Below are 16,768 nucleotides of genomic sequence, written 5' to 3'. Positions count from 1 at the left end.
AAAATATTCTTACGTGAACGAGTTTTACTAAAATCGGCCATTTCCAGTAAATAATAAAAAATGAGTATTTAATGGTAAAATGGTCTGATTTGAAGGTAAGTTTAAAAATTAAATAAATGGAAAATTAAAATAAATTAAAATAATCCTTTTAAAATTAGAGGGTTGAAATGCAAATAGAATATAATAGGGTATTATTACCGAACTCCCATCTAAATAGATTTGATTGATATCAATCCAAAGTTCCGATCCCAATATTTTAATGCCTGAAAATTGCCCCTCGAAAACATCCCCTGAAAGTACAGAAAAGGACAAAGGAAATGGGACACATCATGGTCATTCTGTCAATTCCAAAGGGCAAATTTGGCAAACCATGTCCCCCACGAATCAATAAAACTTCCCTCCCCCGAAAAAAAAAAAGAGAAAGAAGAGCTTATAATTTTAACTGCTAAGAATAATCAATTAGAAATCCCTCTCTTATTCGTTCTCTTTCGCTCTTCACCGTTCGGATTCTACAATAAAAGAAACCCTAGCCTAGGCGTTTCCGATCAAATCAGGTAATCTTTTACTACTTACTTTTCACGATGTTTTAACGGCTCTGATTTAATTGATTTTGATCTTCTTTCTCTCTTTTTTTTTTCTGGTTTAAGGGGAGTAATGGATGGATCGGGTGGAAGAGGAGGAAGTGGAGTGGATAATGTATTACCTAATTACAAGCTTGGAAAAACGCTTGGAATTGGTTCTTTTGGAAAGGTCAAAATTGCTGAGCACATTTTGACTGGTCACAAAGTTGCCATTAAGATTCTTAACCGAAGGAAGATTAAGAATATGGAGATGGAGGAAAAAGGTTTGATTGAATTTAGTTTTTTGGCTTTTAATGATTGAAATCTTTTGGGTTTTGTTTTGTTTTTGAAGTAGAAAAGATAGGAATATTGTTAATTTGAATAAAGATTCCTTTTTCTTATTTCTAGTTTATCGTTTCTTAATTTATTGCTCACTTGGTTTTTTTTTTTTTGCTCTGAATGATTTTTATGCTTTTCATATTGAAGAATCGAATTTCTTAGGTTCAGTGTGCTTATTGTTTTTGCTACTTGTGACTTTGTTTTCCGAAGAAAAAGATCATTTTTTTGAAAGATCAAATTTCATTATTATTTATTGCTGTTAGGTTGGAAACAATTACTTGAGTAAAATAAAGAGGGAGCCTTTAGCATGTTATGTTCCTGAATTTGGGATTGAGTCTTCGGATGATTTTACACAAAAATCAGATTCAAAGCAAGGGCCCTTGCCCATAAGTCGATTCCTGTTTTTGCCTATGGTGCGCGCCTCTTAGAACAGTAAGGGAGTGCCTACCTTTAATTTGAAACTTCAACACTCACAAATAATTTCCTCTTAAATGAAGGTTTACAAATTAGGAAATAAGATGTAAAATCCTAATTTCATGTTCTAGTAAGGAAAACAAAATATTACAGCAAAGTATCCTAATTTATTTAGAAAGTTTTAGTTATATTAATAAGGAAATTCTAGGAAACAATCAGAACTAAATCCAGAAAATCAAAATTAAATAATCCTCTAACAAGTAGCTTTCTCGACTTGTCTTACGCGTGACTTCTTGAATATGGTAGTCAAATTCTATGGTGTTATTTATTGAAAGAGGCTTATATTTTGGTGCAGTTAGAAGAGAGATTAAAATTTTGAGGTTGTTTATGCATCCTCACATCATTCGACTCTATGAGGTGATAGAGACAGCAACTGACATTTTTGTGGTTATGGAGTATGTGAAGTCTGGAGAACTCTTTGATTATATTGTAGAGAAAGGAAGGTTGCAGGAGGAGGAGGCTCGCAACTTTTTCCAGCAGGTTTGTGTTCTTGTGTATTAGTATTTATTTATTTTCTTTTCCTAGGAAACTATTAGTATGAAATCTGTGTTTGGATGCAGATAATTTCTGGGGTGGAGTACTGCCACAGAAACATGGTGGTTCATCGAGACCTTAAGCCTGAAAATTTACTTCTGGATTCCAAATGCAATGTGAAGATTGCTGATTTTGGCTTGAGCAACATAATGAGAGATGGTCATTTTCTGAAGACAAGTTGTGGAAGCCCAAACTATGCTGCCCCAGAGGTAGGAGTTTGTGAATCAATGATGAATATCTTACATTTATGATTTTGAAAAGGTGGAATGTTGTCTTCTTTTACTTAATAGAAAATTTTATCATGTTAAGATGATATTACCCAAGAGTAAATGGATCTCCATTGTTATAGGTTATCTCTGGGAAACTGTATGCTGGACCTGAAGTGGATGTATGGAGCTGTGGTGTTATATTGTATGCCCTTCTTTGTGGCACTCTTCCTTTTGATGATGAAAACATTCCTAACCTCTTTAAGAAAATAAAGGTATGTAGCATAAAATTTTCATGTTTTTTGTCTGAGATGTCTCTTGGATCACAATGATGGATAGCTCTTTATTTTTTGCTTATGGTATCTGATCTTCACAACATTGTTTCTCTACCCTGTCAATTATTTCTAAATAACATATTTGATACAGGAGCTTTTTTTTGCTATTATGTTATTTTATTATTTGTCTTATTTATGTATTAGTAGTCATATAGATAGGTGTCTAGGATTCTAAGTCAGATTTAGGACTAAAACTTTATTTATAACCCTAGTATAACTAAGCTGTAAAATAGCTTTACAGGCAACATTACCATTTTTCTTTAAATTAAAATTCTTCAGAAATTAGAGGTTTTTTTATAACCTTATGGCTTTCTAATGTTCCAACTTCTGTCGTTCTTGTATTTTCAGCATTAATTCTCTAGATTTGTTGCTGTTTTCTCCCTAAACTACAGAATATGCTTTCAACCCTGTTTCTTGCTTGAATCCTGAAAGTGCTGAGCTGATTGCTTGGAATTTGTATTATGTCCTTCAGGGTGGCATATATACTCTTCCAAGCCATTTATCTCCTGGTGCTAGAGATTTAATCCCACGGATGCTTGTAGTTGATCCAATGAAGAGAATGACCATTCCTGAGATTCGCCAGCACCCATGGTTTCAAGCGCATCTTCCAAGATATTTAGCTGTCCCCCCACCAGATTCAATGCAACAAGCGAAAAAGGTTGTTGATATTTTTTTCCTGATTCAACTTAGTTGTAAATTTGCCTATGTACTGCTATATTAAACCCTGAAAAGGATTGGCATGATGTGAAAGTTGATCATTATGGTTGAATAAATATAGCTCGGACTACATGCCCTAAAATTATGAACTCTTTCTGGCTTTTGAATGTGGTTTTGCTACATTTTGGTTCCAGAGGTTTGTATCCTGGGGAAAACCTTTTGAGCACTTATGCTGTTATGTTAAAATGGGATAATTTTGAATTATCAAGCTCTCCTTGTTTGTTATTTGACTCTGGGAAATAGCTTTGCTCGGCTAAGTTGTTTCCTTACTATTATCTATTTCCTAATATCCAATTTTCGGTTACTGCCTCAAGCCTCATCGAAATGCTTTCTGGATCATATAAATAAGTTTTAGCTAGCCATTTGGTGGTGCCCCAGAATTTTTGAATTCTGCCATATTAGATATTTTCATACTTTTTATTATGTCATGCTCTACTTTCTGATTGAAATTTAATTACAGATTGATGAGGAGATCCTTCAGGAAGTGATTAGGATGGGATTCGACCGGAACCATTTGGTCGAATCTCTTCGGAACAGAATTCAAAATGAGGTTTGAACTTTTCCAACTCCTTGTTTTCATGTTTGTTTAGACTGTTTCTTATTGCATCTGATTATCTTCCAGGGAACTGTTGCTTACTACTTACTATTGGACAATCTGTTCCGGGTCTCCAGTGGCTATCTTGGAGCTGAGTTTCAAGAAACTATGGTGCGGATTTATTTTTACTTTTTCAATTTATTTCTAATATTTCTTTTCTAAGTCTGCCTCTTTGATTGAATTTTAAAAAACTCATCAATCATTATTTAATAGAGTCCACCATTAAGACCAATTTCTGTTAATTTAGTTGATTCACATAATCTTTTATTTGTTTTATTTTGCTGACTTCCATATTGGGTGGAATTCCAATTTTTTTTAAAAAAATAATTGTTAGGAATCTGGCTTCAATCACATCCATCCAAATGAACCTACAGTTCCAGCTGTTGGACACCGCCTTACAGGATATGCTGATTATCAAACAATGGGTTTAAGGGGCCTTGAAAGAAAGTGGGCTCTTGGACTTCAGGTTGAGTTTGTGCTTTTCAAGCGGTTTTCCCAGTGTCTTTTCTGTTTTATTTATAGTTAAATATGTGTAGGCATTCTGAGGTCTATGCTTTTATTTCGAAAATGATTGGCAGTGTGAATGATTTATAATCAGAAAGATAAAATGGTTGAAACCTTTACTAGTTGAAAAGACTGGACAATTGGACTATACATTTAGTATGTAGCAGGTGCAGAGTAGTAACATTGTGTTGTTTTTGTTTTTCTAGTCTCGTGCCCACCCTCGTGAAATCATGACAGAAGTTCTCAAAGCCTTTCAAGAACTCAATGTGTATTGGAAGAAAATTGGTCATTACAACATGAAGTGTAGGTGGCTTGCTAGCATTCCTGGCCTTAATGAAGGCTTGGTTAACAATCCCGTGCACAACAATCACTACTTTGGAGATGAATTGACCATTATAGAAAATGATGGTGTTTCCAGGGCCCCAAATGTTGTCAAGTTTGAAGTGCAGGTAATGTTGCAATGCTTAGTTGTAGATTATAGAATGCCTTAAATAATAGTGCTAACTTGTGTTTTGGCTGCCATGGATGTTGATAGCTTTATAAAACTCGCGAGGAAAAGTATTTGCTGGATCTTCAGAGGGTTGAGGGGCCACAGTTTCTCTTCTTGGACCTGTGTGCTGCTTTCCTCGCTCAGCTCCGTGTCCTCTAGCATGAGAAGGTTATATTTCCATTGACTTGTCAATGAATCTCCTATGATGCGTGTGAATAAGAATGAGAATATTCTATGTAAATAACTATTTTTTGGTAGTTTTGACTAAAACCGTTTTTGTTTTATAACCCTAAATTTTAGATGGGTAATTGTGGAGGCTGAAGGCAATGCCTTGATATAAGTAGAATTTCCACAATGTTGTATGTAACCAAAGGAGAGTTTTTATGAATTATGATATGATAGAAGTAACCTTTGGCCATTTGTATTCTTTTTCCCCGAAAATTATGCTATTAGTGTTTTGATGGTTCTTTTTTACTCCCCCCCCCCCAAACTGTAAATGCAGCAATTCTTTGATTTCATGAGTTATTTTAAAGTTTTAAAGTGGAGAAACTATATGAATGATAAGCGAATTAAAGTTAATTGTGGGGAACTTACCCAACCAAAATAAATTATTATATCTATCTTTTGATTAATGGTTTAGAAATGAGAAGATTGATAGTCCCTATTTTTGGTACAAAATACTAGAAATATGAGATGCACGTTTCATTGTTCAAATATCACATGAGCTGGTATAAAATAAAGCTTGTTAACGTCTTTTGGGTTAAAAATAAAGTTTGCATGACTAAGTGTCAAAACAGGTTTCTGAAAGTTTGGGAGTAGAGTAACTACAATTCTAGTGGACATACCTCCGAAGTCCTTTGGTATTCTAGCTTTTTATTCATTTTTCCTTCTTAGGACTTGTTACTCGGTTTGGACTTTGGGTTTTGCGGACTTACCATATTCTCTTGCTCCTACATATTTTTTTATGTTGGTAGAATAGTATTGAGCAATATAATAGAGAAGTAAAGATTGTAAATACTGGTATCGGCCTTCAAGTGGGCGACAGTATTACTCATATTCATGGTCTTGATGAAGTAATAGCAGGTGAATTAGTAGAATTTGAAGAGGGTAGTATAGGTATTGCCTTAAATTTGGAATCAAATAATGTTGGTGTTATATTAATGGATGATGATTTGATGATACAAGAGGGAAATCCTGTAAAAACAAAGGGAAAATTTGCTCAATACCAGTGAGTGGGGTTTATGTTCCACCTTTATGAGCCAAATTCAAATAGAATCATTTTTACCAAAATTTTTATATTATTATTGTTAATTTTAAATCTTAATTTTAAATCTAAAAATATATTTATTAAGACGTGGGAATGAATATGGACAAATTATTATTTAATTTCAAATCAACTTGGACATTTTGTATATATTTTTACCTTTTTATACCGTTTGAAGTTTTCTATATTATTATTTTAAAATTAAAAATATAAAATCTAAAGAGATCCACAATGATGAAAATTACTATCCCCGAATTTATGAGTTTGTTTATGTAGTATTAAAGTATGATTGTATTTTGTGCATGGGTAAATTAATTTTTATATATTAAATTTAAGAGTGATTAATAGAATAACTAAAAAGTGACATGTGGGGCACTACGTGTACTATGTACGGATTTACAAATTCTAGAACAATAAAAATCGATGAAATTTTAAACCTAAGAAACACTTTACGCTTTTATAGAGGTTAGTTTTCTATTATTATTATTTATAAAAGGGCAAAATGTAATTCAATCCCAGTAAAGGGGGCTCTTTGCTATATTTACCCAATTCAATCCCACATGCTTTATCTACGTGTCAGCCACAGGCTTTGAAATTCCCAAAACTAATCACACTATCTACGTTTCTTTATCATTACCCCCCTACATGGAAAAGTAAAACGATAACCAGAAGAGGCCAAAACCGCTGTCGTTTTATCGTCTTTTATGTAAAATGAAAGGAGAAATTTGGAAAAGCAACCACTGAGGATCGATCGATCATCTTCCTTTCAGGTTTTCTCATACTCTCTCTAATTTCTCCTTTTTTTTCCTTAAAATTTTAGATTATTCTTTTTGCTGATGTTTAATTTTATTTACTGATTTTCAGTTGAATTTAAGGAGATTTTTTTTTGGAAAAAAAAATTAAAAGATGAGTGAAGTTTTCGAAGGATATGAACGGCAGTATTGCGAGCTATCGGCGAATCTTTCCAAGAAGTGTACGGCTGCTGGTGCTCTTGCTGGAGGTTACAATTCAAATCTTTATACGCATAAACCTTTTTTTTTGGAATTATTTTTGTTAATTTCTTTATTTTTTTGCTCCTAATTGCGGATATGTGGTTGCATAATTCGTTATGTTCTTTCTAATTTAGCGTGAGGATTCTACTGATTTTTCCCCTTTTTCATATTTGTGCTCTGATTACAAATTGTATTTGATTTTTTTTCTCTTTAAAAAGAAAACTTAGAATGCTTAATTGGGAGATTTGAGAATGAAGAAAAGAAGATCCGATCTTTTTTTCTCTACTTTGAGTTTTATATATATTAATTGTTTAATTAGTTAATAATTAATTAATCAAGATTTTCTCAGTTTGTAAGAATTCTTTTGAGGCATTAATGTAGATAAGGGGAAAGGTCTTGATTTTGGAACTTTTAAGTTAAATAAATTTAAGCAAAGAGTTTAAATGGTCTGAATTTTTGGCAATAAACCGAGAATTTAGAATGTTATCCTGATTTATAATGTTGGATTTATGCTGTTGGAATTAGGTTGCAGTTGGTGAACATATTGATGTGCTTTGACATTAGCTTTAAGAGGACTTTGATTTTGTACTAAGAATCTTTGAATGGATGTAATAGTTGCATTTTTCATTTGAATTTCTGAATTATCCAAGAATAATAATCCACAAGAGTTCGATAAGAGTTTAGTATAAATGCATCTAAAAAGAATACCCAGAAAGAAAATGGAAAAGGTAGAATTAAATTCAGCTGTCAATTGATAAAGGTTTGGCCTTGTAAACAATTATCATAGAGCTTATACGGCTTAGAGCTATGTTGATCGGGCTTTCATTTTTCTTTAGGTACCCTTGTCTGGCACATATCTAGAGTTGGGTATAAGGATATAATTTTCCCAGCCCTCTAAATATATGGAAAAATTTACATAAAATTGAACATACTCATGTCGGATATATATATCCATATTGGACACTTACACTTGAGTCTGAGTAACTTGGGGTCTTAGGCTAAGAGTACCCGATTCAAGGGAAACAAAAAGATTAAAGGCATCTCTACTTGGGAACAGAACTTTTAATCTTTTACTCCATTTTAAGGAAAAAGATTGTGTCTGGTCACCTTTGCATCTTTCTGTGAATTGGTGAATTTGTAAGGTGATACTGAAGATTTTGGTTGATAGACAATGCAGATACATGAGTCTGAATAAATCTGCATCTGTTTTTGTTGAATGATGCAGTACATTAATTTGTTAATTCATCAGAGGTGTTCAATAAGAAACTTCTCAGTTTGTTAGAGTATGAACCTCCATAATGAGCCAATTCTTGCTCAAATTTCTTATTTGTTTTTCTTATGTTCAGAGCAGAAGAAACAAAAACTTTCTGATGTAAGAGCTGGAGTGGAAGATGCCGAAGCTCTGGTATGGTACCTGGTTAATTGTATGTTTCAAATAATCTTTTTTAGTTTATCCTATATTTTGGGTGTTGAACTTGATGTTGCTATTTACATTTTTCAGATTCGAAAGATGGACCTCGAGGCAAGAAGTTTGCAGCCAAATGTTAAGGCTGTACTTCTTGCTAAGTTAAGGGAATATAAATCAGATCTAAACAATCTGAAAAGTGAAGTTAAAAGAATCGCGTCTGGTAATTTGAATGCGGCTGCTCGAGATGAGCTGTTAGAGTCTGGCATGGCTGATACTCGCACGGTATCTTTTGGTTCGCCTACCTTCAGTTTAACTTGCTGTGGTTTTTTCACTGGTCTTCTCTAATTAGGCTTTTGATTTACTTATAATTGATGACTATGCAACAGGCATCAGCTGATCAAAGATCAAGATTAATGATGACTACAGAGCGGTTGAATCAGAGCAGTGACAGAATTAAGGACAGCAGGAGAACCATGTTAGAAACAGAAGAGCTTGGGGTTTCAATTCTTCAGGATTTGCATTCACAGCGACTGGCTCTCTTACATGCCAATAACACGGTACCTCCAATTCTCTATCATTAGCTTTACATTCTCGTATTTCAGTTGTAATGCCATTCAAGTTCACTATATCAAAGGCTTATACAATAGTTAGACCTTAAATCGTCTCATCTTATGATGTAATGGTTGATTGCAAACCTTTACATTCCAAGAACTTGCTATGTCAAGGGCTTATATGGTAGTTAGACTTCAAAATTTTGTATATTAAGCCTCAGCTATCTATTTGAAGTTGTGTTTCCCTTTCTATTGCAGCTCCATGGAGTAGATGACAACATCGGCAAGAGCAAGAAAATTTTGACAGCTATTTCTAGGAGGGTGAGCAGGAACAAGTGGATCATTGGCACCATTATCGCCGTCCTTATCATTGCGATTGCTCTTGTTTTGTACTTCAAACTTGCTAAATAGTCAATTATTTGTATCTTCGCCCTGTTGATTCTGCTTGGTTTGCCTTTGTTTGTCCTTGCGAGCTTGTCCATGTTGAGTTCCAATATAAATGTATGCTTTGTTAATCCTAAGGACTGAATTTTTCGTCACTACAATTTTATGTGCTGACTTCCAAGAAATGGTTTTACGTACTCTCGCACCTCACCTTTGAAATATTCAGTTTTCTTAACATAGATTCAGTATTCACTGTATTTAGGTTGTGATCGTATTAATATTTTTGGTCCATAACATTTTTATGTTTTTCCATGTGTCACATCGGGTTTCAGATTTTTTTTTTTAAATTAATGGGCCGAGTTCTGTGATTCGCAGCTCAATCAACCAAGAATAATTATATACCATTTCGGTGTTCATTGTTGCTAAAGAAAATAAAGACAGATGAAATGGCCAATCCTCCGAGCCTTCCCCTCCTTTTCCCCTCGCTACCTTCGCCCCTTCATTCGCATATGTGCTCAACGATCTGCTCTCGCCACTGGCAAAAAACTCCATGCCATGGTCCTCGCTACGGGCCTTTCTACAACTGAAAATTCCTTTCTTCTTAACACCCTCCTCCACCTTTATGCATCTTGTGGTGATATATCCTCTGCCCAGAAATTGTTCGATGAAATTCCCCACTCGAGCAAGGATGCTGCTGACTGGACTTCCCTCATGTCTTCCTTTTCTCGCCAAAATAGGCCTCATGATTCTTTACTTTTGTTTGCTCAAATGCTTGAAAAAGGTGCTGAAATTGATGATGTGGCGATGGTTTGCTTGTTTAGTGCGTGTGCATGGTTGCGGGATGTTGGGATGGGGAGTCAGGGTCATGGACGTGTGGTGAAGATGGGTTTCGAAAGGAGGGTGAAAGTGTGTAATGCGCTGATGGATATGTATGGCAAGTCTGGGATGGTGGAAGAGATGAGAAGGGTTTTCAGTGAGATGAAGGAGAAGAATGTTGTATCATGGACCGTGGTTTTGGATGGGGTGTTGAAGTGGGAGGGTGTAAGTAATGGAAGGGAGGTGTTCGATGATATGCCACACTGCAACGAAGTTGCATGGACAATAATGATTGTTGGTTATGTAGGGAATGGATTTAGCAAGGAAGGCTTTTTGCTTTTGAGCCAGATAGTGTTTCATTTGGGTATTAAATTGAATTATATAACACTTTGTTCTTTATTGTCAGCTTGTGCACAGTCTGGAGATGTGGCGATGGGTAGATGGGTTCATGTTTATGGCTTGAAGATGATGGGGATGGAGATGGACATCATGGTGGAAACTGCCTTGTTGGATATGTATGCCAAATGTGGCAGGATAGATACTGCAATCAAAGTTTTCGAGTGCATGGCCCGAAGGAATGTGGTGTCATGGAATGCTCTTCTTAGTGGGTTAGCTATGCACGGAAGAGGTCAACTTGTGATCAATATGTTCCCAAGGATGATCAAGGAAGTTATGCCAGATGATTTAACCTTTATCGCTGTTCTAAGTGCTTGCAGCCATTCCGGTATGATAGATCAAGGATCATATTATTTTGATAGTCTCCAATCTGTGTATGGTATAACACCTAAGATCGATCACTATGCTTGTATGGTGGATCTACTTGGAAGGGCCGGTCGTTTGGAGGAAGCTGAGACATTGATAAACAAAATGCCAATACCTCCAAATGAGGTTGTTTTGGGATCTCTCCTGGGTTCCTGCAATTCACATGGAAAGCTACAATTAGCCGAACGCCTTCTTCAAAAGCTCATTCTGATGAATCCTCGTAACACGGAATATCATATCCTGCTTTCAAATATGTATGCATTGGCAGGTAAGCCAGACAAAGCGAATGCCCTTCGGAAAGTTCTTAAAACTAAAGGAATTAGTAAGGTTCCTGGAATGAGTTCTATCCATGTAGATGGCCAACTTCATCAGTTCAGTGCAGGTGATAAATCACACCCGAAAACCCGGGAAATTTATATCATGTTAGAAGATATGATTCTAAGGTTACAATCAGCCGGTTATGTTCCGAATCTGTCTGCACAAGTGTTTCCTGGGGACGATGCTGGGGTCGAGTTGGAGAAGGAGCAGGCATTGTTTTCGCACAGCGAGAAGCTGGCAGTCTGTTTCGGACTTCTAAGCACAGAACCTGGTAAGCCTCTGTATATTTTCAAGAACATACGCATATGCCGTGACTGTCACGCTGCCATTAAGATTGTTTCCAAGATATACGATCGGGAAATCATAGTCCGAGATCGGAACCGGTTTCATCGTTTTAAGCAGGGATCATGTTCTTGTTCTGATTTCTGGTGACCATTGCATTGAGTGAAACTAACTTCTAAATTAGGCTTAAACATTTAGTCCTTGGACCTGTACCATGCCAAAAATATTTCTCTCTGTCCCCCCCAATACAAAGATGTATATATTCCCATTGTTTTAGCATTTGATTTGCAATAGAATTTTATATTTGATGTCTACATTTCCCGGCGGTTACAATCACATCCACATCGACTCCCATAATAATCTTATTGTATTGAAAGGCATAATGATAAATTTAGTTTTCAACATTTATATATATATTTTTTGTCAATTTAGTTTTTATATTTATTTTCAATAAATTTAGTCATTAATCTTTTAAAGAAGTCAAATCAATTTTTCAGCTTAAATAGTGACTACAAAATTATATTTTTAATGATGTTGTGTGATAATTTGCATGATCATTTACGTGTATTTCATACTGATAAAATTTTAACATAAGTCAGAATTTACATTTAAAAGAAGGAACAATTTGAATTTTTTTTAAGGGTTAACAGTCAAATTCAACTCTTTTTAAAAGATTGAGAGGCAAATATTAAAACAATAAAAAATAACAGAAAAGATGAACATTAAGGGCTTAATTTGATATTATTATACCTTTGTGGTTGGTTGTTTCATTGTTGAATACGAAAATCAAACCAATAAGATGAGCCATTTAAAATATCTGACAAACCAGTAGCAAAAGGGGATGTAGCTCAAATGGTAGAGCGCTCGCTTTGCATGCGAGAGGCACGGGGTTCGATCCCCCGCATCTCCAATTTTTATTCATTCTTTTCAATTACATTTATCAATTATCAATAATATCCCTACAAGTCAGATATTCCAAATAAATAATAATAAATCAGGATGCCCAAACAACAATGGTGTTAGACTTCCTCTAACTTTATAGGTTCTTATTTTTCTCACATCTTAAAATGGCAATGCATATCAATGCAATAGTATTTTTACTCTGTTACTTTCCAGTTTGCTGAAGATTTGGCGGATCTCTCCCTCTTGAATTTGCTATAATCCGCGAGCAAGCTACCGTCTACTTTCTGCTTCATGCTCTCAACCAGCTTTGTCATTACCTGTCAACAATACGACTTCCTGAGATTCGTCACTTAAATCATGCACAACATATTGAATTCAAAGAATTGTATATGGTATGAAGGTTTTTTTTTTTTTATGTTCTGACCTCTTTTCCGAGACCGTCACGAATATTTTCAGGAACCAGAGCGAGTGCAGGAGGAAGGATGAATTTTACGTGCATCTCTAAATGACCCTTAAGCCGGCTTCTATGTCTTCTTCTATCAGGGTATAATGTTCCTTTCACAACAAGTGTGAAATGAGATGGATCAACAACGTTATCAAGCCCTTGAAGCTCCCATCTTGTCTGCAAAACACGAGCTTTGTATCGTATAAGAGGAATGGATGATTCACATAAAAATTAAAGAACTTTAAGTGCAATGTGCAAAGCTTTGTTTACAATGTCGAGCTCGAGAACTTTTGTGATATCGTGAGGGACTTCCGGTGGGTAATCTCTACCTCCTGATTTGCATCTCAACCTTAAGTCCACTACCGGCCATACATTTAGAACCAATAACTGCAGAGGCAACATCCGAATTCTCCATTCATCCTGCACGAGTTTAACAACCACAACTACACGTCAGCATGAGGTTCATAATTGGTACTTATATGTCAGCATGAGGTACACATGGCACGTCACAAGTTATGAACCTCCAAAACCCCGAGCTTGTATCGAGGAATAATGTCTTTTGGATCATGCCATCTAAGAAAATGGAACAACTAGAAAATCTATTAACTCAAGGCTTAGCTTATCTAGCATTTATGGTCAAATTTTCTTAGAAAAAATGCACTTCTTTCCATTACATTGTTGCAGTTCTTTAAGTCCTCGGCAAGTGACAATGTGTTAAAGTCAACTAAAGCTATGTGAACAAGACAGACAATATTAAATCAGCCAAGTACTTTCAAGCCTTTGCCTAGTTCAAACAGCATACAAGAACATATGAATTTTACTGTTGACCAATACGCCAATTACTACTAAAAGATTGCTGCTTGAATGACTCAAGTTAACTGCGATTTCTTCATTTCTCTTTCACTCCTCATTAGGAAATAATATTAGTTCTTCAGACTCCAGCTACCATGGAAACGAAGACCACAAAACAGGAAAGCAGAATAAATACTCATTCCCTATGTTACTCGGACGTAGGTATAAGTGTCAGATAAGGTATGTGTTCCACAAAAGTATGTTCAACTTTATAAGTTTTTTCACGTATTTAGAGAGTACTTCTCTTAAAAGAGAGAGAGAAAGAGCACTTGGAGGATCATCTCCAAATATGTGTTGGACATAGGTTCTTCAAGGAGAAAAAGAGAAGTGGGAGGAAGAAATAAAGCTCATTCCACTATGTGGAAACCCAATAAGCACAAACAAAATGCCCATTTTAAAAGGAAACAACAATCTCTGTTGTGTCAAAGCATAGAAAAATAGCTACCAGTTCATCAAAATATTGTATTCAATAACATACTCCCGTTTTTTCTGGATTATTAATTCTTTTACTAAGTTTGTAGTTTTGGCTACAATAATACATTTTGCAGGCTTCTTACTCTAGTGAAAATAAAACCAATTCTGGATTTCTTTTTTGGGTAGGGAATGGGGCAATACAAATCGAGTCTGTGTCAAACAAGTATATGCCAAAAGATATAACACCATTTCTGAATTATTGTTGCAGCTGTTTGCAAATGAATAATGTATAAATATAATATATCATGATATACCCACGCTTACCCAAATGGACTAATATAAGCTCAATACAACAACCATGACTAAAGAAGAAGGCCAAAAGAAAAGGAAAGGACAACCTGATTAAGCTGTTGGCTCCTATCTTGGTCAGGAAACATTGCCTTAAAAATTCTGGGTTTATCCTCCAAATATTCATCAAACAAAGCCTGTTCAAGAAATCAACCCCACCCACCCACATTCACCAACAACATTTATTAATCAATACCCATTTCATATATAAGCAAGAAATGAGTTAATGGGGTTACCCCAGGAATCTCATAAAGAGGGATATCAGTGGAAATTCTTGCAGAATATGTAGCTGCTAACTCATTTCTGATCAAGCATATCTGATGTGTCACTATTTTTGCTTACATGGTCTCGAAACCATTTTTTTGAAAACAAAAAATTTAGTTGACTTTAAAAAATTGGAGTCGAACAGGTTTGGGAGTTACGCACGAGGAAGGGTTAGCACCCTCGTAACGCCCAAAAATCGGTACCAAATTAATTATTTAATGTCTTGGTGTTGAAAATTAAAAAGTTATGAAAATAAAATATAAAATTTGTACATGTATTTATAAAAGTAAAAGTATATATAAAAAATGTTAATAAATTTTGAAAGCATGTACATGTACACATATATAAAACGAATGTGAAAAATGTATTTATAATAATTTTGAATAACATGTATATATATTATAAAAAAACATATATAAATGTATGAAAATAAAATAATAGTAAAATATAAAAGATATATACGCATTTAAATCCATTTAATATATATATATAATGTATAAGCATATATAAAAAAAATTGTAACATACGAAAACATTTAAATGTTATAAAATATAATGTATATTATATGCATATGTAAAAACAAAAACTACGAAAGCCAAATAATAATAAAATATATAATATGTATATGTATCTAAAAACATTTGAAATAAATACATATATATTAACATACATATACGTATATATATAGATATAATAATAATAATAATATAATATAATAATGACAAAAGGGCCAATTTAAAACTTAAAACAGTGATTTGGGGTAAGTTTGAAAATAATAAAATGCGAATGGACCAATTAGAATACGCAATTAACAGTAAGGGACCAAAAGGGGAATTAATCCACTCCCCAAAACGCTGCACAACAACACGGGTTAGATTGAAACAGGAATAAAATATGCGGTAAAATCTGAAAGATAAAGAAAATAATTGAAGCACTCCATAAGAACATGAGGACTAAATGCACAAATTGTCCTTTTTGAACCATATATAAACCCATTTCAGAACTCTAAAAAAATCACTTTTCAGCCACTCCCCAAAATTGCGCCGTAACTCTTCTCTCCCTCTGCTGTTCCAACTCCTCCTCTACTCCGATGGCGTCGAAGCAAAGGAGTCCTCCAACAACACCGCACCGGTAATGTCTTTTGTTCCCTTTCTTTATTGTCTTTGTGCTTTGAAAGAAAAAAATAACAAAAAAACAAAAGAGAAGCAAAAATAACAAAAAAAACAGTAAAAAACGAAAAAAGAAAAGATCCGAATCTATCACCTTCAAAACGTTCTCTTTTTCTCTTTGATATCTTTTTTCAGTGTTTTAGTACAAATTTTGCTAACCTTCTATCCTCTATTTCTTTTTTTTTTCTCTTAATTTTTGTAACCTCTTGACAAAATTTTGAATGGCTTTTTTATAGCCAAATCCGTTTACAAATAGCTATCCTCCCCATTTTGCTTGCTGTTGTTCGTGATTTACAGATGCGCGCGAAGGGCTGAACGTGAGCGACGTGGAGGTTGCCGAACGTGGGGGCAACGTGCGGCACCCAAACTGCTGTTAGTCACTGCTTAGGGTTAGGCTGGGGTTTGGGCTTGTTCAGGTATTGGGCCTGCAATTTGGGTTACTGGGTTTAGTAATTTGGGTTATTGTAAATGGGCCGGGCAAAATTTGTTTATTACACATGGCATTGGCATGCTGTTTGGAGATTACATGCGTTCCAACTCTAAAATAGTGGGCCACTATGAAATAATTAATATATTTAATTTTTATTTTTATTTTTAAGAATTTAAATTATTTTTTTTGGAGTTTAAAATTTTAAATACAAGTAGATTTTTTTGTTAAATTTATTAGTGTTACATTTTAAAATTTTAAAAAAAATTATTTGATATTCATGTAATAAAAAAAATAATATTGCAAATGAACTTAAATTTAATAAAAAATTTATAGTGTTAATTCTTAAAATTCTACGTCAATATTTTAATAAAAAATATTTAGACTAACTAATGACCTTATAAAAGTTGAAGTA

General features: G+C 34.5%; 4 protein-coding genes, 1 long non-coding RNA gene and 1 other non-coding gene across 6 annotated transcripts; 5 read left to right on the top strand and 1 right to left on the bottom strand.

Annotated features, from left to right (window-relative positions):
* Window positions 1-398: 398 nt before the first annotated feature.
* LOC107943486 (SNF1-related protein kinase catalytic subunit alpha KIN10) lies at window positions 399-5,172 on the top strand. Its single transcript, XM_041097946.1, has 11 exons — window positions 399-554; window positions 648-844; window positions 1,669-1,853; window positions 1,934-2,116; window positions 2,257-2,388; window positions 2,921-3,106; window positions 3,626-3,715; window positions 3,788-3,871; window positions 4,095-4,226; window positions 4,471-4,713; window positions 4,800-5,172. Exons 2-11 carry the CDS (start codon window positions 655-657, stop codon window positions 4,911-4,913), a joined length of 1,539 nt encoding a protein of 512 aa, XP_040953880.1. The 5' UTR covers window positions 399-554; window positions 648-654; the 3' UTR covers window positions 4,914-5,172.
* Window positions 5,173-6,619: 1,447 nt separating this feature from the next.
* Window positions 6,620-9,508, top strand: LOC107943488 (vesicle transport v-SNARE 13). The gene is made up of 6 exons (XM_041097947.1): window positions 6,620-6,788; window positions 6,883-7,018; window positions 8,357-8,415; window positions 8,512-8,700; window positions 8,805-8,975; window positions 9,228-9,508. The coding sequence occupies exons 2-6, from the start codon at window positions 6,925-6,927 to the stop codon at window positions 9,378-9,380; spliced, it is 666 nt and encodes a 221-aa protein (XP_040953881.1). The 5' UTR covers window positions 6,620-6,788; window positions 6,883-6,924; the 3' UTR covers window positions 9,381-9,508.
* A 140-nt stretch (window positions 9,509-9,648) lies between these two features.
* On the top strand, window positions 9,649-11,935 carry LOC107943487 (pentatricopeptide repeat-containing protein At5g15340, mitochondrial). The gene has a single exon (XM_016877236.2). It carries the CDS (start codon window positions 9,795-9,797, stop codon window positions 11,679-11,681), a length of 1,887 nt encoding a protein of 628 aa, XP_016732725.1. The 5' UTR covers window positions 9,649-9,794; the 3' UTR covers window positions 11,682-11,935.
* A 433-nt stretch (window positions 11,936-12,368) lies between these two features.
* Window positions 12,369-12,441, top strand: TRNAA-UGC (transfer RNA alanine (anticodon UGC)). Its single transcript has one exon. It is a non-coding gene; the product is annotated as a tRNA-Ala (tRNA).
* Window positions 12,369-15,223, bottom strand: LOC107943483 (uncharacterized). The gene is made up of 6 exons (XM_016877233.2): window positions 15,220-15,223; window positions 14,730-14,830; window positions 14,544-14,630; window positions 13,150-13,299; window positions 12,859-13,056; window positions 12,369-12,751 (listed from the first exon to the last, which is right to left on the bottom strand). The coding sequence occupies exons 1-6, from the start codon at window positions 15,221-15,223 to the stop codon at window positions 12,629-12,631; spliced, it is 663 nt and encodes a 220-aa protein (XP_016732722.1). The 3' UTR covers window positions 12,369-12,628.
* A 219-nt stretch (window positions 15,224-15,442) lies between these two features.
* LOC107943481 (uncharacterized) lies at window positions 15,443-16,517 on the top strand. Its single transcript, XR_001696018.2, has 2 exons — window positions 15,443-15,888; window positions 16,163-16,517. It is a non-coding gene; the product is annotated as an uncharacterized lncRNA (long non-coding RNA).
* Window positions 16,518-16,768: the final 251 nt, after the last annotated feature.

Source organism: Gossypium hirsutum, chromosome D07, assembly GCF_007990345.1.
Source record: "Gossypium hirsutum isolate 1008001.06 chromosome D07, Gossypium_hirsutum_v2.1, whole genome shotgun sequence".
Classification (NCBI taxonomy): Eukaryota; Viridiplantae; Streptophyta; class Magnoliopsida; order Malvales; family Malvaceae; genus Gossypium; species Gossypium hirsutum.
The sequence above is the reverse complement of the archived record's forward strand: the minus strand, read 5'-3'. Positions and strand labels throughout refer to the sequence as shown.